Source organism: Hyaloscypha bicolor (genome assembly GCF_002865645.1).
Source record: "Hyaloscypha bicolor E unplaced genomic scaffold K444scaffold_10, whole genome shotgun sequence".
Taxonomy (NCBI): Eukaryota; Fungi; Ascomycota; class Leotiomycetes; order Helotiales; family Hyaloscyphaceae; genus Hyaloscypha; species Hyaloscypha bicolor.
In genome coordinates this window covers 1,354,075-1,380,086 of record NW_020194512.1, presented here as the reverse complement: position 1 = coordinate 1,380,086, position 26,012 = coordinate 1,354,075, and the positions used below count along the sequence as shown (strand labels likewise).

Below are 26,012 nucleotides of genomic sequence, written 5' to 3'. Positions count from 1 at the left end.
AGAAAAAGTGGACAGCCGACAGAGAAGATTGTGGAGGAGGAGAGAGGGTTTAATTGAAGTTACTCTCTCTCTCTCTCTCTTTCCAAAACCCCCAATTAACGTTCGTTTCTCTTTCTCCGGTTCAAGAGCTCTCGTTTGCTGTCGAATTGATTCCTTAGTTCCAGAGCTCTTTGCTACATTGCGATGCTTCATCGTTGGGATAAAAACTATGCGCACGGCTCCTTTTCTCCACCTATTGCTGTAAACTTTTCTTAGTACAATTTTCTGCTTGGTCACCTACAATTCTCTTACTAATCCTGCGAAATCGTCGCAAAACGGAAGTTTGTTCTTGCTCTCTCGGCTGTAGATCTCCCTGGAATCAAACCTGTAAACGGAGCATATTGCGCGATGTAAAATCAGCTCGATCTCATCAGACACTCTCTATTTTCCATCTCTCTGAGAAATCTTCTGATTTTCCACATTCTTGATAGCTTCCCGAACCACCTCCAATATTGATGGTTACGAGTCACGTGACTCAGTCGCCAAAAAAAAAAGGGGGGAACTAGGACCACAGCATTATCCCCGACACCATGCATAACCACGCCCGGAAAAGTGAAATCAACCTCGCAAGAAGCCCAGGCTCGTCATCTGCAAATATAGACCACGGATCAATGGGCCGAGACTCGCGGGTCTCTGGAAAATGAGGCTGGTCCTGCCGGCGCGTAATGGTTGGCTAAGATGCACATTGCTTGCCTGCGAGGCAGTTAAGGCAAACGGTTCGCATATTTGCAAACCGGGCGTGGCCATGCAAAGCAAGTGAGGCGAGCGTGATCAGGAATTCTGCTGCACCAGTCCTGCAGATCCTGATGACGCAAATGTGACAATTTTTCTGGGTTCTGGGCCTGGGTGGTCGCCTTGCTGGATCTTGTGGTTTTCGTTCATTGCGGTGGAAGAAAGAATGACCTTACTTAAGCCATGAACCTCCCCAAGCAAGATGAGGCACTCCCACGGGATCTTGAGGTGTGGGGGCTCTACTTTGAGATTTCAGGAGAGGTAACCCCTTTTCTTTTTCCGGGGGAACTTTTTCTCCTTCCGTCCTGGAACTTTGAGATCGTGAGGGTGTGTAGCCCCCTGGGCTCGGTACAGGTAACCATCCATCACATGGCGTCCGCGCCCATCTTATAGACATGGATTAACCCTCTTTAAACGTGGTAACGGGTATTCAGAGGCCACACATGTACAGCACATGTCTCTCGGGAGAAAGATAAGGGCGAGGCTATGAGTGATAGGATTGGAAGAGCTGGAGGATCAAGCTCGGCAAAGCAAAAGCCTCTCCGGAAAATTTCGGTGGCCACCTCTCGTCGCCCCGAATATCCTTTGGCTATTGAACTGAGAGAGAATCCGTGATGGCCAGAGTAACAGAATCAATCAAATGACGACACCTGTGACTGTTACCGTGACCGTGAGTGTGTGACGAGGATTGTTCGCCCCGTGATATATCACCCAATCAAGCATACTTGATCGTAGTGATACCAGTCATTGAAACTGCCCCACATAGGCTTTGGGCCCCGACCCCCAGACCATATATACTGATAGCCCGCCCAAAGGGGTGGCCATCGTTCTGGCCTCCTCGGATCAAATTACCAAAGCTGGCGGATAGCGATGACGAAGTTGGAACACTGGATGAACTCACGCCCCGCCCATCCTGCGCCCTCTTCAGAAACAGCATGTCTCCTAGCGGCGACGATCCAAATCCGTGGTACTTTGGGAACGAAATGACGATAAACGGGTGTCAAGGCTGGAGATCCTCGGCTTCAGCCTCGCCGGCCAACGACAGCACCAAACCGGGCAAGCCGCGTACAAGTGACAGGCAGCCAGTCCCCGAGGATCCAAACGCCACAACGGGCACCAACTGGTGAGTGATCGCCCAGCCTGTCTTTGGAACGTTGATCTGACTCTCCCAGTCACGCACCAACGCGAAAACATAGAAAAAGCTCGGGGGCCCCAACCGACACTCGGAACACTTCCCAAGGTCTGAGAGCGGAGACACTCGATAATGGGCAGTATATGTGGTGCAACGGATCTTCCCCCCAGGCGCCCTCTTCGGAATCGTCACGTGGATACTTGGGGGGAAGTGTCTCTGGACAAGTCATCCGAGGGGAAAACGTTCCCCGCTCATGCCCTCGGCTCGATAATACTCTACTGGCAGAGTATTATTCAAGCAGAACCTCTTGCTTGCCTGACGTGCGAACCCAGGAACAAGATTTGACATCAGGGAGCAACCCGGAAAACGTGACTTCTCACCAAGGAACCAATAATTCGCCAGGATCAATGGATCAACAAGGACCGAATGTACAACGTAGATTGCCCAAACAACAGAACGCACCGGACATGAAAGACCCCGCTGCGGAATATCGACAGCTCGATATAGATCAGGACCCGGAAGAAAATGCTGACGCCGACAAAGAACTGGCCTAGGACCCGAAGCGCACGGAAAAATTTGTCGTGAGAACTGGGTCAGAGACATGTTTCTGCTCTCTAAGGTTCCTCGATCAACAGGATGAAAACATTCATTTCGATGTATGAATTTTGGATGGATTATTTGTAGGATGGTTGTTGGGAAATCGGTATTTCGGGGGTCCTATGAAGTCTGGTGGAAAAACGGAACATTGGACTTCGAGAACACTGGAGGATTTTGTTGTATATCCTTTACTTTCTTTGTGTACGTTCTTCTGGCTCATTCGTTCACTCCTGTAATTGGATCCACGGGGTTGCTTGTGTTTTTGTTTGTTTGTTCGTCGGTCGGGGCTTTCGAAAATATCTATGAATCGTTGGCTATCTCGAGAAACTTTGTTTGCCGTGTGTGATGTCTGCCCAACGCAGCCGACCCACAGTTTTGATGCTACCGGGCCGGAGGGATGACTTGAGGGGACCCAAAGAATTGATGTTGCAAGACCACGATTCATAACTTCGATCCACGGTTGTCCTTCCTGAGTTTTGGGTGATATCTGGAGAGTCTAAATCGTGAACCAAGTTGGGCAGCAACATCGGTACAGAGATTCCTTGCCTCAGTTTGTGAGATGTGCCAGCACACTTCGAGTACATTGACGTTTGATCGCGACTGGCCAGATTTCAAGGCGCAGTATTAGTGGTGTAGGTTCATAGCGAATGGAAGAACTTCCCCGCCCTATAGTGTCATCTGACTTCCACTGACTTCCACTCGTGAAACCACCAATCGGCAATTAACAGGGCAGGAGGTTGGCATAAAAGCGTTGAGATATACCTAGATTGCGTATCACAGGTCCGCCCCAAGCAAATGTATAAGTAGGTCAGAGACTCTTCCAATACCCAACTTTGGAAATTTTCGTGAAACAATCGGCCGCCACCACGCCAATGACCACTACGCAGTCGTCGTCTCCGGCATCGCCCGTAGAATGGGGAATGTTGTATCACGACTTTCATGCACAACTATTCGCCAGCCGGTACCGTACAACGATTAAAGTCTGGATCGAAGGTCAATATGTACTACCACATTCTGAAGCGTTATCAGTATCGGTGGTCTGATTTTCAATGACTGCTGTCTGTAATGGCATGATCAAGATGAAAGCGTCCTAGATTCAAGTTCTACACCCGCCATTCTGCAGCAAGGATATAGGGCACCGTTGAGGCTGGTCGAATGCCGTGCGTTCTTGGCAATGGGGGACCCACCAGATTTGCAGTGGGCCTCGAATTACGGGTGGGAAAAGTTTTCCCGTGAACGAACTTGTGGCTTGACATGCCAGCCAGAGGAGTCATTCATTGATTTCAGGTGCGTCCGTCGTGCTCTTACCTGCATGCTTCTGCCATGAGCCGTTGAACTATTGCCAGCTCGCAGTATTTCAGGCAATCTGAGGCCCTTCTGGCCTCGGGATGTGAATTCGGTGGTACGTCCAACCGAATGAAATAAAAGCCTAAATCTGCTTGAATGAGATGCAGCTGGTACTCCAGTGCGCTTCAACAAGGCAGCGAATATGAGTTGAGATTGCACCCTTAAGGTCCATGTTGAATGTTCAAAGCCCCATGAGCGAATATGACGGACCGAGCCAATCGCAAAGAAGAAACCTCCATTTGCCCTTCAGCAATACGATCGACATCTGGAGGAGACAGTGCTGGCGAGAACAGTGGCGCTGGCAGTGGAAGTATTGACGAATGGCAAAAGATTTCACCAGCTGGAAGCGTATGTCGTGGGAAGTAAGTTGCTGAATGAGCTCGCGGTTCGAAGCTTGACTAATCTCCATCGCAGCTTCCAACATCTCACGTTTGAGAACCTCTCGCATCAAGCTGATGGGCCTGGTCAGCTGGAATCATGGGAAAACGGCCAACAGAGACATGAGTTCATTGCGTATCGGCTGGAGAGACGGGGCGATTCTCGCATACGATGACTCTGAGGCGCTCTTCCGTACGAAGCTGTGTATAATGTCAGTCTAAATGGTGCCAATGAATAGGTGAGGAGTGTGTCGTTGCTTTTGCTGCGTTAAACTCACCGGAGTCATTTCTTTGCGCGCGAAGGGGTTCAGTCCATCGGGGTACAGATCGATGTTGAAAGAGATGAACAGATGGAGAGAGAAATGTATAGGTAGAAGAAATGGAATCTGCAAGGGGAATATAAATTATAATGTTGCGATGTTCCGCATTCGGACTTCTCCACCCCTCGATCCTGCCTTTTTGCTCAGCCGAGCTGCAGACAGCCGAGATCGCACGAACCACTTCGTGGAGATCTTGGATTCGAACAAACAAGACCAGGACTAAATCCCTCTCTCAGTTGACAATCGCCTCTCAAACGGCTCACCAAAAGAAGACAAATATGCTATGGCTATGTTCATGAGTCCATTATGTGCGCTAGTGACACTACGCAAATAGTACTTACTAAGACAATGCTATTCGCTTTCGTTCTGCAACCTTTTGCGCACCAAGCCTCGCCCCAGAGGCCTTCCCATAAAAGCAAATAGCTACGGATTTAGTGTATCCATACCAGTCATTCCCTAATATGTGATGAGAAAGTATGCACCTGCAAAGCCACTTGTACGCCCATCCATAAACACCGAACTTCCCATTCCTATGCAAACTCTCAGGTGCAATCAACGGAACCCCACAGGTCTCTTCTGCTTCTTCGACTTGGACTTTTTCTCTTTCTTTGTCCTCTTCCCTTTTTTCGTCTCAAGAACCTTGACCTTCGGCGCAATCTTGGCCGGGATATCAGACATATCATCGTCATCGGAGGATACTCGCTCCTCCACCTCGATTTGTTTTTGCCTATGGCCATTCGTAAGACCATTGACCTTTGGTGGCTCCTTCTCAAATGGCACTGGCGAAGCCACCTTCTTCCTGTGATCTGATTGTACGGGAGTATCACTTCCTACGTCTTCTTGGAATCCGTGGAAGTCGGTCTCCGCGTCCGAGCCTTGATTCTCAACCTCATTATACAAGCCATTCGTAGTAGGTTCTCCATCCGCAATAGGCTCTTCATCTGCAGAGATGAGGCGCGCTGCATCCAGATCAACGCTCTCATTGTCATGATGATTTGTATTCTCTTCTTCGTTCTCGATTTCGCTGAAATCAGCACTCTCTTGGTCGTCATGGATGGCCTTGTCTGCCTCGTCGTCAAAAGAAGAGTCGTCATCCTCAGCGGCAGGGCCTCCGGGAGCAGTATATGTGTCATGATTATCCACATCCATTGCATCCGCATCGGCCTCAAGGTTATGGTTTCCAGAAAGCTCATCTTCATTCTCAGACGGTGTCTCTTCGTCCGCAAGCAGCTCTTCTTCATCGGCCCCAGAGACCTCTGGGACAATTGTTGTATCGTGCCTATCCAAATCCATCTCGTCCTCGTCAGCTTCAAGGTCTTCATTTACTGATGGCTCTTCCCCGTTTTCGGACAATTCTGAATTGACAGGTGGCTCTTCCTCATCCGCAGATTGTTCTTCTTCGTTCTCGATCGGTTTTCCATTCGCAATTGGCTCTTCATATTGAAGTTCTTCGTCCAAAATTGATTCCTCTACATGGACTGCCATGTCTTCGTTCGCGGACTGTTCTTCCTCGATCACTGGCCGCCCTTTTTCATCCACAGCTGGTTGCTCGTCGACTTCTATGGCGTCGTTCGAAGACTGTTCCTCATCACTCGCAGGCCGCCCTTCCTCATCGCTCTCAACGCCTCGCTCCTCGCTCGGAAAACGCTTGCCCAAAGAAGGATCGTGTTTCGCTTTGGCAGCCCGTACTGCATATGGCTGTTCATTCCGGGGTTGCTCTTCCTCGTCATTCTCAACGACTCGCTCGTCACTCCGAAAGGGATTACTCTTCGATTTGGTAGCCTCTTTTGCAGCAGCACGTCGCGCCCTTGAATTACCAGTCTTGAGAGTCTCCAACGCGGTATGGACATCGCTGACCTCCGAGTCACGTTGATCATCTCTCTCTTGACTTTGACCCTGGCTTTGACCAATGCTCTTCATACGCTCTCGCAGTTTCCGCTTGTTCTTTGTAACAGAGCTACCCGCCTGATTGCCCTCAGCTTGCAGGCTCGAGGACGTCTTTCTGCGCTTGGAGTTCGACGTGGACGGCTGTTCGTCTCTTGGAGTTGCCCAGATATCATCTTCCTCGTTGTCTTTGTCCACCACGTATTTCTCACTCAACCTCGTCTTTCGCTTCGGTTTTGTTATGGTGTTTGGACCTTCGCTATTGCCATCCGAAGAAGACTCAACCTCGACTTCATCTTTGCTTTTGTTCTTCTTCTTCTTTGACAAAACCTTTTGAGAAGACCTGAAACGCTCGAAATCGTCATCAAATCCGGGGGGTTCGGACGGAACGGATGCCTCAAAAGCGTCGATGAGAACGTCGACAATGTCTTGCAGCGCCATGTCTTCGTTGTCCTCGATGTGCTGACGCATTTGACGAAAGGCAACCCTCATTGCCATCTTACGTGGCTTGCCAGGGACATCTTCCTGCACACGTTTCCAGGGAATCTTGCCTTCTCGACCTGCACCGCTTTCCCGGACAGAGTAAAGAAGCAGAAGTTTCTCTTTAGCTTTCATTTTGCGCGCGACATGCTCTGCTTCCTCAATTCTCCACGTCTCGCTGATGGGCTTAGCCAAGACTGGATCATCGACAACAACTTCCTCTCGATCCTTGATCTTCTTCCATTTATTGATGCATTGAAGTCGACTCCTGGTGTGGTCCATCTTTTGGCTGACGACATTCCAATCAACCAGACTGTCGTCAGATTTGGCCTTATCACGGGGATCCGTAGAGACTCGTTTCATCTCACGAACCATCTCGATACACTCTTGAACCACCTCCTTGAACCGCTCTTCCTCTTCCTTATCCCACGCGTCTTTCCGCATATTATCACCGCAAACAAGATAATTCCTCCACCGATCTCGGCAATCTTCCGGAAATCGGTGCACCGTCTCGCCGATTTGCTTCCACTTGTTAGGATGCTTCTCGTATGCCTCGCGAAGTTCTTGATCTTGTTCATCAGTCCATGAACCTCGAGCTTCGAAGTTGTGGAACTTCCGTCGGCACAGTTGCTGGATTTGGCGGCGAGGTATATTCGGGACCTCTTCATAGATGTGTTTCCACAGCCCTAAATCATCTGTTTTGGCGCCCTTTTGAATCAAATCGTTGATCTCAACTTGAGTTAAATCGTTCTGATAACTGTAGGTTTCCACGGCAGTGGTAATAGCCTCGATCTCCCCGATCGAAAGTCGACCTCTACCAGTAGTTGCAGGAGCTCTGGGCTGAGAAGTTTTGCTGGCCGACTTTGGCGTTTTTGAGTTTCGAGGTCCCTTCTTTTGAGGCGTCTTGGGATTTGCCTCATAATCGCCGACTGGAAGGCGACGCTTCTTTTTCCGTTCACTAGATTTGGGAACGGCAGGTTCTGGTACATATTCATCATCGTCAGAGTCATCGTCAGCCAGAGGGTCAACAGGTGGTCTTTGATCAGAAGGCGGCAGGATCGATGCTCTTGGTCCGTTGATAGGTGTAAACATTGGTGTTGCCCTGCGTTGAGGCTCCGAGGATACAGAGAAACCAAAGGACATCAATTCAGGTGCACCCGCAGCTCTGTCTTTCTGCGTCTTCCGCTTTTTGCTGGTACTGACGCCGATATCTGACGCCTTCCGCTTTCCCAAAGCTTTCTGCGATGGCTTTTTCGGTGTTGTCTCTAGTTCCTCTTCGGGATCAGCGGAGACTCTTCGATCGACACCCTTCTGGAGTTGGGCCACCGCTTCTTCTTGTGCATTTAAACTGGTTTGGTGATGGTCCATGTGTGCTGGGGTGAGGGGTCTGTGAAGAGCTGCAGCTGAATCGTTGTCGTCCTCCATAGCGGCGGTGGCAATGACGGCCTCAATTGACTTGTGTGGAGACATTTTAGCTTTCTTTTTCGCTCGTCTCAGCTTATTTGGCAATCCAACAAGGTCTGCAGGAACAAATTCCTCTCCATCCTCTGCAATCACATCCTGGGTCGGTACGTGTTGCACAGGATTATTCTTGCTCCTGAGTTGTGTCGGCTCATCCTCGTTGGCGCCTTCCTCCATAAGAGCACCGCGCGAATTTCTTGATCTTGTATTCTTGCCTTTATTCTCTGCCGTCTTGAACTCAACCAGCATAGAAACATCTTCCTCTGGCACAGCCCCCTCAAGCTCAATCGGCGTATCTGAATCTCCCGATTTCCGCTTCCGCTTCTTAGTCGTACCATTCGGTCCTCCCCTCTTCTTCGACTTCTCTGTATATTCGTGAACGTCGAGATTGGCGCCCATGGTCGCATTCATAGCTTCATGCACAGTTTCGACGAGTTCCGGCACCTCCTCGTCGACATCACCATTCGCACCCTCCCCACCCAATTGCTCTTCGCCCTGTTCCTCCGACTCCTTCAACAAATCCTTGGATCTTCGTACCCTCCCTCCCTTCTTCTTGCCTTTCTTCCCTTTCTTTCCCGCCTTCGCTGTTCCGCTCACAGCCCGCTCATCCCCGCCTTCATCGACGCCCTCTCCATTCCCCTCGCCCTCCTCCTGCGCCTTCGCAATTGCAATCATATCTTCCATACCCATATCAACATTGCCCGTTGCCTCATGCTCTTCATGCGCATCTGCAGTTCGCCACAGTTAGCCATGTTGCACAAGATCCCAATCCACCGCGTGCAGATCCCCGCCGAATGTCCATCCCAAAAGTAAACATTGAACATACCAGGAGCTTCGTTCTCTTCAGCTTCCTGCTTGATAGTGGGCTGACTGCTTGGCCAAATGATGCCCATGAAGCGCCGCATCATCGCGCATCCCTGGTCGCATTGAAGGTGAGGAGTTGAATCGCGCAATTCACGTCGCGTCGCGATATTTTGAGCTTGGAGCTCCACGATAAGCGCACGTACCAGTGTCACGTGATGAGAGAGGAAAGGGGGGTTCCTACTACGAGTACTGTAGAAGCTACGAATGTAGAATGTTTTAGAGAGAAGAGAAATCGATGAGTTAGATGGGCCAGACGGGGCCGCTTTTCGGTGTTGAAATATCGAGCATGATGTTTTTGAAAGGTTTTATAAATTCGCAGCAAGCTCTCACTTGTCAATTCTCAGGGGTAGATATTGGAATCACATCGCCAACCAAAATCATTCAAGTTTTTGAATTTTCACTTCATTTTCATTATTAACTAGTACACAAGGTTTATATACAGAGTATACCGTAACCGTCCTCGATACGCCATTTTCTCCTGCCTTGTTCTGTTCATCCATTGATCCGTTCACGCTCAATAACCTCATTTCCCCTTTGCACACCATAATCCAAGCCAGCAATTACAACCCGCCCCTCTCTCATCCCTAATCCTCTTCCCGGCCATTGCTACCACCCTTAAGCAGCATCCACAACGTCCCTCCCCTCTGCCGCTCCAGCTCCTTCTCTCGCTGACTCTCCCTCTCCTTGGGTGTCCACAAGAAGGAATTATTCCTGTTCTTCCGTCCCTCCGGCATCTTCGGGGGCTTGGGCGTCGCTCTCGGCTGCTCGAACTCTCTTCCATATTCGCTCCTCGCTTGGGGCAGGATCCGGACTCTTTTTTGGGCTAGTCGGGGTTGAGATTTCTCTTCTTCGATGAGACTTGAATCCACATCCTCGTCCTCGGTCGATCCTCGAGGCAACAAGCTCACATCACTATCATACACACTCCCGTAGACGCTTTCGATGCCTCTCACCGTTCCTTGCACGGTAGAAACAGCTCGCAGACTCAAATCTCCCCTCAAGCTCGGGGCGGGGCCTTCCTCCTTAACAGCCTCCATCTTCTCGACCCTCTTCATCGCCTTTAACATTTTCCTCGGCACCTTCCGATCAACACTTTTCCCCGTCGGCGGATCAAGATACCAGTCCCCCTTCTTCGCCCTCGCACTCTCCATCAGATATTTGCGAGTATAATCTTTGCTCAGCTCCGTCTCAAGCTGTTCTTCCCATTCCGGAAGCGCAACCAGTCTCGGACTGGAAATAGCTGCTGTTGTGATGCCACCACTTGTCTTTACTTCATCGGTGGATTTCTTCTTGACAAGTTTGGCTAGCTTCTTGTGGTCTTTGTTGGAGCAGTGCAGGTCGCCCATCGATTTCGACGCTCTTAACGTGCTTTGTGGACCGAATTCCTTCTCTTCGAGAAAGGGGGTTTCATCTCCGAGGTCAGAGGGAGAAGGACAGTCTTCCTCGCCATCGCCCTCAAGCACCACAATAGTGGGCTTTTCATCTGCGGCAATAATCGCCTTGATCTCCTCAACCAGCGGCCCCAAGCGCTCTTCCGTGGTAGTGCGTATCAGCGCATTCATCTCAGCCTCCTTCCCGCCATCGTTCGGCTTACTCCTCCCCTGCCCCATCACCCTCCCCATAAACCTTTCCTTCGCTCTCCTCTTCGGCTCCTCAATCCCAACCTGCTCCCTCATAACCGCTGCCAGACTCTCTTCGGGCCTTTCAAACTCCTGCCCCACATACTTCCCTTGCCCGAACCTCCCGCCCTTCTCTTTCATTTTATCCCATCCATCCCTCTCCTCTTCCTCCCCCTCCTTCTTCCACTTCTTCTTCTTTGGCGGTATTACCTCTCGTCTCATCAAGCCCACTGTGCCGGGGTCATACCTGGGAAATTCGCCAAAGCGTGGGGAATCAAGGTCTCGCGGAGTTCGCGGGATACTTTGGTCTTTGATCATGTAGCTCGGCTTCCAGCCTTCGATTTCGACTTCGAGTTTCCCGCGCTGGATGAGCTCGCCTTCGGACATCTCGTCTTCCGAGTCTTTCTTGATAACTGGAGAGGTTTCGTCATCTGAGTCAACTATCGCCGAGGCTGCAGAAGATTTCATGTTAAACTTTGCTCTCAAAGATTCGCCAAAGCTGCGCTGGGCCTTCAAAACCGGCGCAGGCCGCTCATCTTCAATTTTGGCTTTCGGAACAGCTTCCATCGATTTCGAGGTCTTGAGTATAGGTCTGAGTGGTTTCTGCGTACTCGATATCCCCAGCGCATCAAACTCGGGGACGGCTACTTCTTGCTTGGCATCCTCGCTCTTCCTCAGAAACAACGAGCTGAAACTCGGTCTCTTCCTCAGTGATCTTTTGATGACAGGTGGTTCTACGTACGGCTTGCTAAGGAACGCACCGCCATCAGAAGGAAGCGGATTCTTCGGTCCATTTCCCCTCGAAACTGGCAGCGGAATTGAAGACGGGGCCGGCTTTCTCGGGGAAATGTATCCCAGAGAGGATGGAGCTGGAGGTGGCTTCTTTGGCGGATTCGGTCCAAGCGGTGAAGGTTCCAGCTTCTTCAGGCCGAGAGAAAGCGGTGGTGGCATGGACGGACTATCCATGTGCGCATCATAAAAACTGATAGTCCTCGATGGCGTCAACTCAGCAAGCGGAGCGGGAACAGTCTTTCCTTTTCCCCTTCCACTGAAAGTGGATGAGCGATCGCGAGGTGCAGTCGCAGTCGCAAAGTCGATCACCTGTGGGCTTAGCTTGATGGTCGATGATCGCCACCGTTGATCTGCAGGCGCGAAGTCCCGTACTATTGTGCTGCCCATGTCCATGAGCCGAGATGCTTTCTCTCCATGCGAGGCTGTAGGTCGTCGTAGCTCGGGCCTGCCTTTCGCCTGCCTTAATGTCTGGTTTACAGGCAAAAATTCCACTCTTGGGCTTGCTATGCGTTGAGAGGTTGGTTCTCCAGGGAAGGTCGACGATCGGTTCGCACGAGCAGGACCGAATTCCACTTTTGGGCTCTGCACTCGAGAGGTTGACTCTCCAGGGAGAGTCGAAGATCGATTCGCTCGCGCAGGAGAAAGCGCAAATTCCACCCTCGGGGTTCGTGGCCCTTGAGAAGCCTTCTCGCCATGCGAGGTTGTCGGACGACTCAACTCCGGTCTGCTCTTTTTCCCCTTCAACATTTTTGTCTCTTCCGCCTTCGGAGTCTTCTCTCCATGAGAAGTAGTAGGCCGCCGTAACTGAGGGAGGCTTTTCTTCCCCTTCAACAACCCTGCTAATTTTGGCTTCTCCTCATTCGCAGTCCATGGCCCCTCGGAATCCTTGCCATCTCCCTTTGGCGATTTCTTCTCTTGGGCAGAGGTCGAGGGTCGATCAATCAGATCAATACCGCCTTGGCTTTGCCTCCTCCTCAACGTCTTCCTCTTATCTTTAAGTACGATCGTGCTGGAGAAAGCCTCACTTTGCGCTGCAGGTGAGTCAGGTACCACGAACGGCATAACAGGTTTCGAGACTGCGCGTTGTCGACTGCGGATTGAGTCCGTGTCGAGTCTTGGCAGTGGTGGCATGGGCTTTTGAAAGGAAGCAGAGACATCGTTGGCAGCGTAGATAGATTGTCTCGCTGATGAGGCGGTGCTTGAGAAGGAAGTTGATGGGTTGGTTGCGTCGAAGGAACTCGTCGGGGTTATGCCTTGAGTGTTGACCAAAGTCGATGAGCTTGAGGCTGATTCGAAAGACGTATTTTGTGGTAGACTTGGGCGCTCGAAAGTCGACGCAGTGTTATTCGTATTCGTTCTTGAGCGGCTGTGTGTTCGGAATGACAGATTACTAAAGCTCAATCCTCGCATCATGGTTCGCGATCGTGTTGAAGGGCCTTGGAACGATGAATCGAAACTGGCTTCTGTAGTGTCGCCGAGGGAGGCGGTACTCAAGTTTGATGGCGGCCGATCTATCAGGCCAAGGGGAGACGAAAATGTGTAGTCGCCACCAACGAACATGTCAATGCCCAGGTTGATAGCTACTTCTGCTTGCTTGATCATTTGCTCAGCCAGCTCCATATAGTGCGTCAGATTGTCCCAGGTATTTCCCCATCTATGTCTGTTGTCACTCCCCTGCAGCTTCTGTTCAAAAGCTTTCATAACCGAAGGGCCGTTCGCCTCAACCGCAGTAATGTATTGGTAGAAGGAGCTGCGGTATTGGTGCAGGACCTTTGGTTGGATTCGGTCATTTGGCAACTCCTTTACGGCAGGAGGGAAGAGTGTGTTTAGCATTGCGAGTACATTAGGTTTGTAGAAGGGCGTGGATTTAAGTTCAGCAACCATTGTCTTTGCAAAGTCAGCTTGCTGTGCAATCCCAAGGATTGTTCTTGACTTACCCATATCCGGATATCAATGAAGATATTTGCATATCCTTCTTCAATGATCAATTCGTATTTCTGCACCAGCTCAATCCACCGCAAAGCATCGGGATTGTCTGCCAGCACCGATTTCCAGTTTCGCAACGAGATATCGAGGCGCTCCGCAGCATGGCGTAACTTGTCGCGTCTGGTGAACTCCAAATCGCGTAGATAATCAAGAGCAGTCAAGGAGTGTCCGAAATCTACGTTTTCGTACTTTTGTGGGAAGACTCGTCTGACTGTATTTAAGATGACAAGAATAGGTAGGCGTTTCTGGCTTTTGTCCGGTATGCCAAAGCTAGCAAAGTCTATATCGAGCAGTGCTTCATTTCCAAGGTCCATAAAACGGTCACCAGGAGCATGATCCGGGCTGGCCTTCGGTTCGGGTGGACCTTCGGACGGGTTTCGCAGCTTTGCTATCGTGGTGTCATTGATTGAGGGCGAGATCTTATCGAGAGACGAAAAGAACTCCGTGATGAGCTTTCCTTGGGTCTCATGTTTCCAGTAACCGTTGACGCTCTTGAGCGTTGGGAGCTTTTGACCTGCACATGAATGTCAGCGATCTGTTCCTGGAAGGTGACGCCGTGACCGGCTTTCATCGGATGTACCGGTGTTAAAGGAGAACATGATGCGGAGTGGAAGCTCGCATGGTATTGTTCTTCCGATGAGATGATAGATGATCCACGGTGGGGACGCCTCTGAATCTTTGTAAGTTGATGGTGTTGAAGACGTGGTAGAGGTGGTAGGTGACGAGGAGTTTGTAGTATCAGAGCCGGCCATTGAAGGCGAGCTCGAGCTTATCGACATTGTGGCCACAGCTGTTTATGGTAAGTTAACATAGTCTAATTCACTTTTCCCCTTATCGTAGATTGCGGCACCAAGTTTTGCACATCTGAAAAGACCAGTATCTCCGACGATCACAACTCCTCAAGATGGAAGCTGTCCCAGGAGATCTCTTCTTTCCCGCTCCTTCAAAATGGGTATGGATCTAAGTGTAGAGTTACACAAAGATCTGGACCTCTGCAATCGCTTTGCAGGACAAGTCTGGTCGACAAGGGAGCCCAAAGCTGGCCAAAGCGTACCCAGCCCACTCCAACTACCTTCGGATCTGCAAAGTAAAGGGGCCTCCTCAGAAAGATATATATCACAAATCTGCCACTTGGTATGCACCTTAACCGTCGTTGAACGTGTTTTGCACAGACGGAAACAAACGCTTGGGGAGCAGGTCTGACCGTCTGGGGATCCTTTCAACTGCAAAGTTCAGATAAAGTCGACATGCGGAGAAGAAGTAACGCCAACAAGGAAGTCAAAAAATGCACAAGAAGTGAAATGTTGATGGCGGCAAAAATCCCCCGTCTAGTGTCCCTACACTGGTGGGTTCCATCTCAGTAATATCATCGTTCCACGGCACTCCACTCCACTCTGACAGACTAAAGAGGAAGAAGCCTGCAGAAGGAGAGATCGGGTGGTTTGCCATAGCTTGCCCTTGTCAAAGACATCTGATAGGTCAGTTGCCATCTTTTTGAAGAGGTTGCATTAACGTAATGCGTTAACAGGGTAATAGGCGGATGAGCCCAGAAGGGGTCTTTCTGGTACCGGCCCAATCCATCGATGGCATCTGACGTTGAACGGACCCTTCCTGGGAGGCAACCGTGCATCCTTCCCGAAGTTTGGCGGAGGTGGGCGCATTCATCCCGATTCAGAGATCCTGAGGGGTACTGCTCACAATGACAGAATCTGACAGCAGCAAGCAACAGTCCTGTACATGCAGGGAACAAGTTCCCGGAAGTCGTCCCAAAAGAACGCCTGAGAATAGCTTTCTAGACTCGAAGTCTATCTATGCTATTTCGTAGAGGGTGGGCATCAAACCGAGCAGAAACATGTTTCTCACCCGAGTCTGTGTCTGAGCGGCCTCAGCCTTGCCGTCCAAGCGCGAGGTTGTCTTGCTGCCATGCGGTGCACCATTTATTGGCGGGGCAATCAGGAAGGGCCCAAGCAACCCGGTTTCCACATCTCGTGGAGGCGTAGGGAGGTGTAGGGAGGCGTTTGGTACTGGTACTGGTACTCTCGGAAGCCCAACGGGAGAGATGATCGGGTGGAGGCTGCCGGCTGCAGCACGCCGGGCTCTCCTGGTCTTCGTCCTCTACCTCACCCGCTCGCCCACGCCGGGCGAAGCGATATAGATCTCGATTTCGTAGCCGGCTGCTGTCTCGACGCTGGATCGCTGGTAGTATGGGCATCTTTGCGGATAGGATCTGCCCCTGGCACAATTTATTCTGCGACGGGCTCGATGCTGGGTATTTCCCCACAGTCCGCATTTGGCTGGGCCAGACGCTGCAGATACTGCAGATAGCACCACATCTAATTAAAGCTTCCACGAAGCTGGTGAAGGGAGCGCAGTATGGACATGGGCAAGATAGCAGGAGGCCATTCCACATATGCATCTCGGATAATCAGGACAATCAATTGTCGCTGTGCATACCCGACTGTCACGAATCGTTTGCATGGCGATAGGGAGAAAGACCCGAAGTATTGACGTCTGCAGCGCGCCGTCAGATCTATTCCAGGAACATGCTGTATCATGGAGATCAGGTACGAAAATGGGAGGCTGACGAAGGTTGATGTGAGGTTGGAATTCTGAGGGCGTTGGTGATCTCCACGCTTCACTGCGGTGACTGGTTCCGCCCCTGAACGCAGATCACTATTGGACGCCAACGCCTCAAACCACAGCAATCGCTGACAACAAGCGCGACAGCATGATTTTAAAGGTTCATCTGAACGTCTAGAAGAGAATATTTATCCTGTGGCTTCCTATCAATATGACGGTTGCGGTTTATGTGAGCGGAAGAGGACGTTGCTACGGAGTGACTGCCTCGGCCTCATGGAATGACGGATCTAGACTGCCAAGGAGCTGAGCAGTGGATTTCCGTTTGTCGACACCAAAGCAAGAAATGAGTTTTGACAATTGCCTCAACACACCACTTCGTCTCGACTCCCTCGAGTCTAATCTCAATCCCCCCCATATCACAGACGATGAGGCCGGCCCTACGCCCTCGGCACACCTCACGATTTCTCCCCGCGCGTCGAGTTCGTGCGACGCGCTCCACGTGGAGATCATATGGACTCGAACACCAGAGAAGGCTATCCACGAGCCAACCTGGACGAGGATCTGGAGGACCCGGAGAAGTCGGGGATTCGCGTGAGTCGATCATACCTCTCTGTTATGCCTTACTCGACACCCACTATGTCAATACCTTCCTGCTGCTCACCGCCAAAACCGCTAGTAGGCAAAGTGGGTGTCATGTATCAGAACCTGCAGGCCCCAGTTTTACGTTAGCAATATCTCCTTCTCGAACACCAGAGCCTGACAATGTATCTTCGGCCTGTGGCGGTCTCAGCCCCGGTGGCGTCCAGGTTGCGGAACCTTGACAGCCACATTGTCAGGCAGGCGTCGCGATGTCTCATTTGATATCACGTGATATATCTGATTTGGAGTCTTCCATCTGCAAGCAGGTTTATTTCGAAACAATTACTAATGAAATATAGATGAAAACAAGTCTTCTGATGGGTCCAACGAGAAATCGAGATTCCATCCAAATTATACCCAAAATGACTCTCCCCTCTCCTCCAAAATGCTCGAAGCGGCAGCAACCGCACTTGCCAGCATCGTCGTCCTTGGAACCGGCTTTGGACTGGGCGGCTTCCTCTACCACAAATTCTACAAATGGCTCGTCCTCTACAAAATGGAGCGAGCCTTCAAACCCGGTGATCCCGTGCTAGAGCTCGCAGCAATCGGCAAGCAAATTCCCACCTCCATCGCCTCAACCCAAGGTCCGGACTCTGAAGAAGACCACTGGATCCTACGAGACGAGCAATCCAAAATCGACGCTATTGTCAACGGCACCGATCGCGGACACTACCATTTACTTATTGGCGAAAAGGGAACTGGGAAATCAAGCATGCTCCTCGACGCCATGCACAAGGTTAATGGTGAAGGAGTAAGCATGTTCGAAGCACATGCCGACCTCGAAATCTTCCGCATCCGGCTTGGGAAAGCGCTAGATTTCGAGTTTCACGAAGATTACATCGGCTCGTACTTCTCTGAGCGAGGTCCCAGAGACACCACTGCATTGCTGGACATCGAGCGCGCATTCAACAAGCTCGAAAAAGTCGCCCTAAAACGACGTCGAACGGTGGGTCGACCCCTAATCCTAATAATCAACTGTGTTCACCTCCTCCGCGACGACGACGACGGCCAAGATCTGATTGAACTTTTGCAACAACGGGCAGAGCAATGGGCTGCCGCAAACCTCGTGACCATGGTCTTCAACTCAGATGATTACTGGGTCTACGAGCGTCTCAAAAAGCTAGCTACACGCATGGAAGTGACATCCATCACCGACCTGCCTCGGTCGCAAGCCATCGCCGCCCTCTCAAAATACCGACAAAAATATTTCCGCGAGGCTCCCAACCTGGACATTCTCTCCGAAGTATATGATCGTGTCGGCGGCCGTTTAACGTTTTTAAACAGAGTAGCGAAGTCACCTGATATGCTGAAGACGTGCGATAATATCATCGACGTGGAACGGCGCTGGTTCTTAAACCAGTGTTGGATTCTAGGAATGGAGATGGACGACGATGTCATGGATCAGCAGAAATATGCCGTTCGCCTCGCCCACCCCTCTCCCTCTCTTCCCTTCTCCGCCCTTGCTCAATTATCCCCTTCTCTTACTGACTTCAACATGCCAGTCCGCAGCAATGGTCCTAGCCGCCGCCCTCGTAGCCGCTGAATCCACCCAATCCGCCTCTCACGACGACGGCTCGCACAACATCCCCCAAATCCCACTACACATCGCACGCCAGATCATGACCCGAGCGGACTTCATAAAATCTTATGACCACATAAACCTCTTCACAATAACCTCCACAGCATTCGTGCGCGCCGACAGCGTCCCGATGCAGCGCGCTTTCCGCTCCATCTGTAATGAACCAGGGTTCGATGAGCATCTAGAGAAGACATTGCAAAGGATTGGGGATATTGAGAGTTTAGGGAGGACGAGGGAGGTTGTTGCTAAGGATTTGGTGCTTGGTGGGAAGTACAAGATCCTGTTGAAGGACGGGGAGAGGAGGGGAGAGAAGGTTACCGAGGTTGTGCTTGAGGAGAAGGAGAAAGAGGACGATGATTAAAATCTGGGAGAGGATGTGGGGGCATGAGTGCTGATGAAAGGGCGTGGTGTTTAGAATATGGAGGGGAAATGTGAAATGAGATTTGTTGACAGATGGATAGATGGATGTGTATATGCATTGGATGAGTGATTGTAAACTCTGTAGGAATATTTAAATATGTATTTGTATATGTATAAAGTAGCAAACAACGCCAAGCGCTCTTCCGATGCTTTGTGCATGGCGGATGCGAGCCAATTTATGCTCTTTTGTTACCCATTACGGGCCCCATTAGCTCCTCCATGCCTTCCAGCGTGAGGAGCGAAGTCACTCATCTGTTCCCATAATATTGTATAGCTCATATTACCTTTCGCAGATGTCTTATTCCCAAGTACGGCATTTCAACCAGACCGCCTCTCACGGTAGACACAAAAAGAGATGCAAATTCTCACTGTTCTCAGTTGACGCTAGACAATAAGATAATCGAAATTTTGAGAACAGAAAACGTGGGTCTTCTAGACCTTCCTAGATTTTTGAAGTACTTTTTTCTTCTTCAAATTTATGAGATAGAATTGTGTCACTGGACTTGGTACTGTACATTTGGTAGCTTTGCCTTTCTAGCGCAAGCCCGCTTGAGAAACAATCCAAAAGATTGAGCAGAAGCGGCGTCTTCCAGATAATCATGTACACCATCAGTATGCGACTGGTTCATATCCCTACCGACCGATGACTTAGAAGAAGACGATAACCAGCCATCGCAGTTTAGCGATCCCGACATCGATAACGGAGGAAGGAAAGAGGTGGTTAATACGAGGTTGAGTGCGATCGACATTGCAATCAATGCGGGGGAGGGCAAGCAGGTACCGATTCCAGACGGAGGGGATTCCGTTCTTGGAGTCGGAACATCGCACGTCGGAGCACATCCCACGATTGCATCCGCATGAACTCAGTCCACGACACGTCCTAAGAGCTCCAAGAGGTTAGCGGAATCGGCTTCTCAGCGGGCTGCCTCTCCAGCTCTCCCATGAACTCATCCATGATGCCCCCAGCCTTCTCAAGCAGCCTGCTCCCCGCATCCGGGATCCTCATATCCTCCGCCGCCTGTTGGGTTCCCATCGCAGCCTGCACCACGTATATTCCCACGAACGGCAGCTGACTCTCATCCTCAATCCGCAGCGCGCCAGGGAACTTCCTCAGATCCGCATCTAATTCTCGCTTCAAGCGGCGCAGCAAGCCGATGCTCTGGTCGTGCAGCCGGAAGTAGTTGACCTCCAGCTTCTTCAATTCTGTGGGAATGGCAAAACGGAGGGCTTCGAGGACTTCGACGGGCATGAGCCGTTTGGTCTTTGCCCATGAACGATGAAAGCGCTTCGAATCTACGCTCTGGGATTGCTCGTTGAGGAGTTTCTCGATGTTGTGCACGGTCAAAGACATGGTTCCGCCGCGTCGAAGTTCCTCTTTGAATATCTCGTTCATGGCAGACGTGTCTTTGAGGCCTCGGGGACCCTTTTTAGATACGACTAGGTTGCGTTTCCGTTGACTGCGGGCAAAGTTCTCGACAGACACTCCGAGAGTGAGACAGATTTGCTTGAAGCAGTCGACAAGTGTTGTTGGCTTTTCGCCTACGAAAATCCTATCCTCTCCGTGGATCGCTATCACTTGGTCCATCAATGGCCATGGACCGATAGGGTTGGACTTTTGTCTGAGAGAGTTGTAGAATTGAGCTGGGTAGATTGCTGTCCCCATCGCGTTGGCCAGAGTCACTCCGAATTCTTCCATCTCTAGCATGATCGCGAAGGCTGTGACTCCACATAAGATGGGATGGCGCTTATAGAGGTAGAACTGCTCGCTATCTGGAGGTGGAGGTTGATTTGTAGCTCTCAGTTGGTCCCTCTTGTGAGGCAGAATGGCGTCGCTGAGCACGCACTGATCGATCTCCTTGACAAAAATTTGAAAGACCTTTTCGTTATGTTCCGGCCACGTGTCTGGCTTGACGAGCCCTCGAGAGAGCTCGAAATAATGACCCATTGTTTCCTTAGCACGGGTAGCAACGGCTCTCATGACAACTGGATTTCCGTATACTTCCATTCGCAGAATGTGGTGGATATCCAAAAAGACGGTGGTCGCGAATGTAAGCCAGACGGGGATTTCCTTGGTCAAGGCCATCTTGCACAGCCCTCGGGTGAGTTCATCCGTGGCGACGAGATGAAGTTTGTATTTTGCGACGAAACAAAAGTCTGGCAAGAGCTCCATAAGAAGGATGAGGTCCTCACGGTTCTTCTGCAGGGAATCCAGCGAGTTGCGATCTTGCAGAGGATTGTAGGTACCAAAATGGCCTCGTTTCACCAAAGGGACTTTTCTGGGGCCAAGAATATCGCAAAAGCTGTCCAAAATGCTATGTACTGGTGCGAACATCCACTGAGCGACGTCGTCGTCGATCTCGACTTCGTCCTCCCTTGGGTCAGTCCCTTGGGCTTTGGTGAATTGATTCATGATCGTCAACAGGACATCTTGATAATCACGATATTGCGGGTAGGCCGCCAAGATTTCGTCTTGGGTACGAATAGCGAGTTGAAAAGTCTGTTTGCAAGAAACCGGAGTCAGTATACTTCAATCAGGTGTTTTTCGGAGTAGAAGACTCCAGCTGCTGGTGGGAATTACTAGTAGAATGTCCAAAGAGCGTTAAAACTTCGAGGACTTGAGACTTACTATATTCGTAGTCACCGAGGCAGTAATAAGGTCAATCTTCTGCTTCTTGTACTCGGCCCAAATACTTGAGACATAGGAGCGAAGACGATCGAGATCATCAAACAGACAGAATATCGCGAAAAGCCTCTCTTCCTCCAAATCTGCCTTCTCTTTGTTCGACTCAATTTCATAGATGACTTCTCTTGTCGATGGAGAAGATGGTGGGGCATCTGGGGTTTCGCCGTCTGATTCCGCCAATTCTTCCACTTCAAGTGCTGCGAATCGGTTCTCGAGAATCTCCAAAATACTCAAAGAAGGAGCCCTAATTGCTTCTTCTTTAGGTTCGCCCCCAGCAGAGACAACAAAGCGGGGTTGGAGGGCCATCACAGCCTCTTCGATTAAAGAAGTAAAATAAGAATGCTGCTCATTTTCTTCGACTGTGGAGTGGTCCCCATCGGTTTTGGAGGCAAAGTAAGCGGTACAGCGTTTGCGTGCGGCTATTGCGCGAAGTGCAGCCCGAAGGACCTCAGATGGAACTGTAATCAGGGGGTTTTTCGAGTTCACGATGGAATTCGCAAGGGCAAGAAGTTCTTTGGGGCTGACCAGTTGAGGTTGCGATTGGTCGATCGTGGATGAAGATGGCCCTGAATGCTGTCAGCGTTTCACCCATCACTATGCTGGTGATGGGTGGAATTCGGTTCGCTAATCATCGTGGAAAGTGTACCATTGTTGGCAGCTTCCTTGGCCTGCTTGCGTGCCTTTCCTTTCAGACGAGGAGCCGTCTTTGTAGGCGTCTCATTCTGGGTCGATTTTGTGAGGTGATATCCGCACTTTGCGCCATTATCGCAAAGCCATTTTGTGAAGATGGACGTGTCCTCCTTGTACTTTCGATAAGTACTTACGAGAAATCCTGGCAACATGGCGCTGAACAGATCAGTAACCTGGTTGGCACTGAGGCCCTGCCAAACAGAATGTCCGATTGTTTTGTAGATTAAGGGATTCAAGCGTGGGAAACCAGGTAGAACTTCAGCAAAGCTTAAGGATACTACGGAGCGGCCAGAGTTGAGAGCTTGTGTTCCAACCACCAGGCTTTGGTGCGTGACTGTTTGTTTCTGGTGTTCTGGGGAGAAGGAAGACGCTGAAAGAGGAGGCCCTGACCGTAGTCTGTTTGTGGACTAGCTTCACGCTAAGATAGGATAGGGCAGGCGCCATCCGCCCCCAAATTTTGAGTCTCGCTTACCCCCTTTCCTTTCCTTCCCTTATCAGCATTTTCAACTTTTCAATTTCATCATCTCGGAGACATACTTGCATCAACATCCACGCATATTCGCAAACTCGCAAACTCGCTCCTATCGAATAACAATTCAGAGAGCATTGCAGGTCCAAAGACGGGGGAATCAGCAAGCACGTGCAGCGAAAAACTTTACCCCGCTCTCGCCGTCAAGTGATGGGCTCCTTTCCCATTTTGAAGATTCTGAAGTTCGGCGTCTTGACCCAAAAAAATTTCTTATACAACCCCCACTGCGATTCATTCCGACGGTGCTTTCGATATTTTTGGAAGACACCTCGACTTTGAATCGGCCGATTGGCTGGAGAGATGCTCTTGCAAACGCGGTGCCCCCAGCGAATCCTCAGGCGATGAGAAGTCCAGGATTGGCGCGGATATCTATTTCTTTAACTAATAAGTCATGGTTCTGGAGCGCTATTGTGGTGTGGTGGTGTTGGATTATCCTGGTACGCCGGCGGCTACTCATTTGTGACGCCGTGTCGACTGCGTATTTGACCATTGCATGAAGTGTTATCGGTGACGAGTATTTTGGGTGCTCCAATTGAGATGCAAAAGTTTGTGAAGAGGGGAAAACGGCTAGGATGGAGAAGGAAGGGAAGAAACAACGAACAATGCACCCGGCCATTGAAGTCGGCACATTCAGTCCAATTGATTGATACCTTCCACATACACACTTACAGGCCAGCTCCTTCTGACTGTATTGACGGATTTCCACCCGTTCTTTCTCCCCTTCTCTCCACTTCTACCGCAAAATAGCTCACCGTCCATCTCTCCACTGTCCAAGTTCAAAATTCCGCACTAGGACACTTAATAAACTTTTAGTTTCTCGAAGCCTTAAGAAAAGGAATACAGATAGTTTATATCCTTATAAATAGAGCTATCTTTTAAAGGCAGTAAGAGAAGCCGTTAGAAGCCAGGTAATTGGCAAAGGAGGGTCTGAATGCAGACCGTGGGCCTCGCCAAATTCTCGCTTCACTCTCCTCTCCCCCCTTTCCCCCGCAGTCTCATCTGACAACAGCTCTTAAAAAGATTACGCAACGCATCTTTGTCCCACAGAACTCTCAATTACATCCTCAGAACACGTATCTGAAATCGGGATTCTCCTTGTCCGTTAGATCATCGAACGCGAACGTATGCGCAATCTTCTCATCACTTGCCGCCACTCCGGTTTCCGTTGCCAACGCTGCGGCAGCCTCAGCACGCTTTGCTTTGTTTCGCCGAGTGAGCAGGACGCGGAGGATGGCCAACACGATGTTGAAGAGCACGTAGAGGCAAAAGTGAGCCGTAAATCCTTTTCTGTATCTTGGTGCATCTTTTGCTTGGAAGATCTAATAACTCGTCAGCAACTGGCATGAGACTTTCAAGAAGTAGGGCAAACTTACTTGCGGAGCCGCCATATTTCCTGCTGCCCAGGCTACGAAAGTTATGGCTAGAGTAGTCGACTTCTTCGTTTGGCCGGCTACATTCCGAGAGATCAGCGCAAAGATCAGGTTACCTTCGGCCAGATAGAACTGCGTGAAGTAAAAGGCGATTAACAGGCCGACTCTTGTGTGGTGGGTCGGAGGAATTGAGTAGATGACCGCAGTGCCGATGATTGCGGGTCTGGAAAGTCAGCACATTCGTGAGCGTCAGATCCAAGGAGCGGAATCTTACATGGTCCATGCATGCATCACCCAGACTGTTTGTCCCGTCGTCTGAGCCAACGTCGCGCTGCCAATCATGACGATAATTGTCACTGCGCCTTGAGCGATGTTGAGCAGTTGCGTCTGCAGTACCGAGAATCCAAACGATGCGATAATCAGGTTGGAAAAAACACCCAGACCGCCAATGACCAGAGTCGAAGTGATTTGCAGCATGACGTAGCACCAGATTACTGGATCCTTGATGGTCTCTAGCATCTGGTATGTCTTATACGTCTTATTCTGGATACCGGTCTCATTAGCTCGCACTCGCTCGATCATCATGCGCTTCTCGTCTTCGGAGAAACAGCGCGCTTTCATGGGAGAGTCTGGCAGCCACCACCCAATGAAGAGCGCCCAGGCACAGGTCGCGCAGCCCAAGACGAGGAAGAGGAGTTGCCACGAATAGAGGGCATGATGTGTGTAGTGGCTTGCGCCCCATGCCACAATACCTCCAACCTGTTAAAGTTAGCAAAGTCATCCTCGATATTGGAAAATATATCACCATGAGTTGAACTCCAGTCATGCAATACCAAAGGGAGGTAAGCACAGACTGCTCCCGCTTAGTGTACCACATTGTGGTCCTTGGAACGTCAGTCAGCCGAGTTCTGAACCGGAACAAGGATAGGAGGAGCATCGTACATGATGATGAAGGATGGCTGCACACAAGATTCGAAAATTCCAAGCAGGAAACGAACGACCATTAGTGACTTGAAGTCTTTGGCAGCTGCGGAGCAAGCAATGACCACGCCCCAGCAAAATACATTTGCAGATAAGTATTTGGCAACCGGAAGCTTCTGGAGTAGCATGTTCGTTGGGTACTCTCCGACTAGAATTCCCATGTAGAGGATTGTGCCCAGCCAACTGCACAGGTCAGCAAAGTCGTGCTGCGGTCAACATGGAGCCGAACTACTTACCTGTAATCTTGACCAACGAGATGCGCATCCTTCCTTATTCCCATGATTGAGGAGAAACCAAGAGTCCCCTTGTCAAGGGACTGGCAGAAATAGGTCCCGAGCATGCATGCGAGGATTCGTCTGTTGATTGTCCAGAACAGCTTCTGGCCGGTTGCGTCGTCGATGAACGCCCCTGATGCATCGGTGTATGCTGCTATCTACGACACTTCAACACCCTGTTTACGATAAACGGAAACTATGGGACCAGGAACTAACCTCCACATCTTTGTCGATATGACTTGGTGGAATTGGGGGCACATAGGGCTGGATGTCATCTTGGTGATGGATCTCTGATGCGGTTTCTGAACCCATATCGAACCGTTTTGTAGGCTATTCAATGATGTCCGAGTCGAGAATCGAAATCATGAGATCTGGCTACTGGATTCAGAAGAATATCCCAGGATGAACACCAAGTTATATGAGGAAGCTGTCCGGGTCGGAATAGCTGGCGGACTGGGCATCGCTCGCACACCACACTTCAGTGGCCGAGTTGAAAATCAATGGTTCCCGTTCCGTTCCCCAGTTCCCCAGACTGAACAGTGAAGGACTGTGGATGAGGAGACGGTCAGCAAAGCCTGCAGGCCGTGGCATTGGTTCACAGGAACCCCTGTCCGGACGAAGTCCGAGAGATCCTCC

The 26,012-nt window shown here is 50.5% G+C and overlaps 9 protein-coding genes across 9 annotated transcripts; 2 read left to right on the top strand and 7 right to left on the bottom strand.

The window, feature by feature from the left end:
- Nucleotides 1-1,437: 1,437 nt before the first annotated feature.
- On the top strand, nucleotides 1,438-2,503 carry K444DRAFT_5093 (uncharacterized protein). The gene is made up of 2 exons (XM_024873419.1): nucleotides 1,438-1,894; nucleotides 1,944-2,503. The coding sequence occupies exons 1-2, from the start codon at nucleotides 1,707-1,709 to the stop codon at nucleotides 2,455-2,457; spliced, it is 702 nt and encodes a 233-aa protein (XP_024743966.1). The 5' UTR covers nucleotides 1,438-1,706; the 3' UTR covers nucleotides 2,458-2,503.
- On the bottom strand, nucleotides 2,504-3,274 carry K444DRAFT_5082 (uncharacterized protein). The gene has a single exon (XM_024873410.1). It carries the CDS (start codon nucleotides 2,943-2,945, stop codon nucleotides 2,550-2,552), a length of 396 nt encoding a protein of 131 aa, XP_024743965.1. The 5' UTR covers nucleotides 2,946-3,274; the 3' UTR covers nucleotides 2,504-2,549.
- A 1,796-nt stretch (nucleotides 3,275-5,070) lies between these two features.
- On the bottom strand, nucleotides 5,071-9,402 carry K444DRAFT_5133 (uncharacterized protein). The gene is made up of 3 exons (XM_024873509.1): nucleotides 9,196-9,402; nucleotides 5,734-9,097; nucleotides 5,071-5,564 (listed from the first exon to the last, which is right to left on the bottom strand). The coding sequence occupies exons 1-3, from the start codon at nucleotides 9,275-9,277 to the stop codon at nucleotides 5,375-5,377; spliced, it is 3,636 nt and encodes a 1,211-aa protein (XP_024743964.1). The 5' UTR covers nucleotides 9,278-9,402; the 3' UTR covers nucleotides 5,071-5,374.
- Nucleotides 9,403-13,231: 3,829 nt separating this feature from the next.
- On the bottom strand, nucleotides 13,232-14,148 carry K444DRAFT_497585 (uncharacterized protein; the record flags this gene model as incomplete). Its single annotated transcript, XM_024873304.1, has 2 exons — nucleotides 13,232-13,531; nucleotides 13,582-14,148. Coding segments are annotated over 2 exons (867 nt in total), but the record flags the coding sequence as incomplete, so codon positions are not given.
- A 1,239-nt stretch (nucleotides 14,149-15,387) lies between these two features.
- On the bottom strand, nucleotides 15,388-16,239 carry K444DRAFT_5007 (uncharacterized protein). Its single transcript, XM_024873343.1, has one exon. It carries the CDS (start codon nucleotides 16,044-16,046, stop codon nucleotides 15,516-15,518), a length of 531 nt encoding a protein of 176 aa, XP_024743962.1. The 5' UTR covers nucleotides 16,047-16,239; the 3' UTR covers nucleotides 15,388-15,515.
- A 995-nt stretch (nucleotides 16,240-17,234) lies between these two features.
- K444DRAFT_639137 (uncharacterized protein) lies at nucleotides 17,235-18,789 on the top strand (the record flags this gene model as incomplete). The annotated part of the gene is made up of 2 exons (XM_024884338.1): nucleotides 17,235-18,266; nucleotides 18,352-18,789. The coding sequence occupies 2 exons, from the start codon at nucleotides 17,235-17,237 to the stop codon at nucleotides 18,787-18,789; spliced, it is 1,470 nt and encodes a 489-aa protein (XP_024743961.1).
- Nucleotides 18,790-19,427: 638 nt separating this feature from the next.
- On the bottom strand, nucleotides 19,428-22,488 carry K444DRAFT_550193 (uncharacterized protein). Its single transcript, XM_024876497.1, has 3 exons — nucleotides 22,178-22,488; nucleotides 21,475-22,097; nucleotides 19,428-21,345 (listed from the first exon to the last, which is right to left on the bottom strand). Exons 1-3 carry the CDS (start codon nucleotides 22,371-22,373, stop codon nucleotides 19,729-19,731), a joined length of 2,436 nt encoding a protein of 811 aa, XP_024743960.1. The 5' UTR covers nucleotides 22,374-22,488; the 3' UTR covers nucleotides 19,428-19,728.
- A 565-nt stretch (nucleotides 22,489-23,053) lies between these two features.
- Nucleotides 23,054-23,376, bottom strand: K444DRAFT_606004 (uncharacterized protein). The gene has a single exon (XM_024878910.1). It carries the CDS (start codon nucleotides 23,364-23,366, stop codon nucleotides 23,085-23,087), a length of 282 nt encoding a protein of 93 aa, XP_024743959.1. The 5' UTR covers nucleotides 23,367-23,376; the 3' UTR covers nucleotides 23,054-23,084.
- Nucleotides 23,377-23,604: 228 nt separating this feature from the next.
- K444DRAFT_649165 (allantoate permease) lies at nucleotides 23,605-25,914 on the bottom strand. Its single transcript, XM_024885551.1, has 7 exons — nucleotides 25,593-25,914; nucleotides 25,338-25,534; nucleotides 25,063-25,284; nucleotides 24,926-25,004; nucleotides 24,395-24,879; nucleotides 24,124-24,343; nucleotides 23,605-24,069 (listed from the first exon to the last, which is right to left on the bottom strand). Exons 1-7 carry the CDS (start codon nucleotides 25,686-25,688, stop codon nucleotides 23,815-23,817), a joined length of 1,554 nt encoding a protein of 517 aa, XP_024743958.1. The 5' UTR covers nucleotides 25,689-25,914; the 3' UTR covers nucleotides 23,605-23,814.
- Between the last annotated feature and the right edge of the window lie 98 nt (nucleotides 25,915-26,012).

Excerpts from the sequence above, each read along its gene's own strand:
- K444DRAFT_5093 (XM_024873419.1), top strand. The coding sequence starts at position 1,707 with ATGTCTCCTAGCGGCGACGATCCAAATCCGTGGTACTTTGGGAACGAA. Across the intron at positions 1,895-1,943 it reads GCCACAACGGGCACCAACTG|TCACGCACCAACGCGAAAAC; the intron begins GTGAGTGATCGC and ends TGACTCTCCCAG.
- K444DRAFT_5082 (XM_024873410.1), bottom strand. The coding sequence starts at position 2,945 with ATGAATCGTGGTCTTGCAACATCAATTCTTTGGGTCCCCTCAAGTCAT.
- K444DRAFT_5133 (XM_024873509.1), bottom strand. The coding sequence starts at position 9,277 with ATGATGCGGCGCTTCATGGGCATCATTTGGCCAAGCAGTCAGCCCACT. Across the intron at positions 9,098-9,195 it reads TGAAGAGAACGAAGCTCCTG|ATGCGCATGAAGAGCATGAG; the intron begins GTATGTTCAATG and ends GGCGAACTGCAG. Across the intron at positions 5,565-5,733 it reads CCGTCTGAGAATGAAGATGA|ATCGAGAACGAAGAAGAGAA; the intron begins GCTTTCTGGAAA and ends GATTTCAGCGAA.
- K444DRAFT_5007 (XM_024873343.1), bottom strand. The coding sequence starts at position 16,046 with ATGCATATGTGGAATGGCCTCCTGCTATCTTGCCCATGTCCATACTGC.
- K444DRAFT_550193 (XM_024876497.1), bottom strand. The coding sequence starts at position 22,373 with ATGTTGCCAGGATTTCTCGTAAGTACTTATCGAAAGTACAAGGAGGAC. Across the intron at positions 22,098-22,177 it reads CAAGGAAGCTGCCAACAATG|GGCCATCTTCATCCACGATC; the intron begins GTACACTTTCCA and ends GACAGCATTCAG. Across the intron at positions 21,346-21,474 it reads CCTCGGTGACTACGAATATA|ACTTTTCAACTCGCTATTCG; the intron begins GTAAGTCTCAAG and ends TCTTGCAAACAG.
- K444DRAFT_606004 (XM_024878910.1), bottom strand. The coding sequence starts at position 23,366 with ATGGCCGGGTGCATTGTTCGTTGTTTCTTCCCTTCCTTCTCCATCCTA.
- K444DRAFT_649165 (XM_024885551.1), bottom strand. The coding sequence starts at position 25,688 with ATGGGTTCAGAAACCGCATCAGAGATCCATCACCAAGATGACATCCAG. Across the intron at positions 25,535-25,592 it reads ATATCGACAAAGATGTGGAG|ATAGCAGCATACACCGATGC; the intron begins GTTAGTTCCTGG and ends GAAGTGTCGTAG. Across the intron at positions 25,005-25,062 it reads CAGCCATCCTTCATCATCAT|GACCACAATGTGGTACACTA; the intron begins GTACGATGCTCC and ends TGACGTTCCAAG.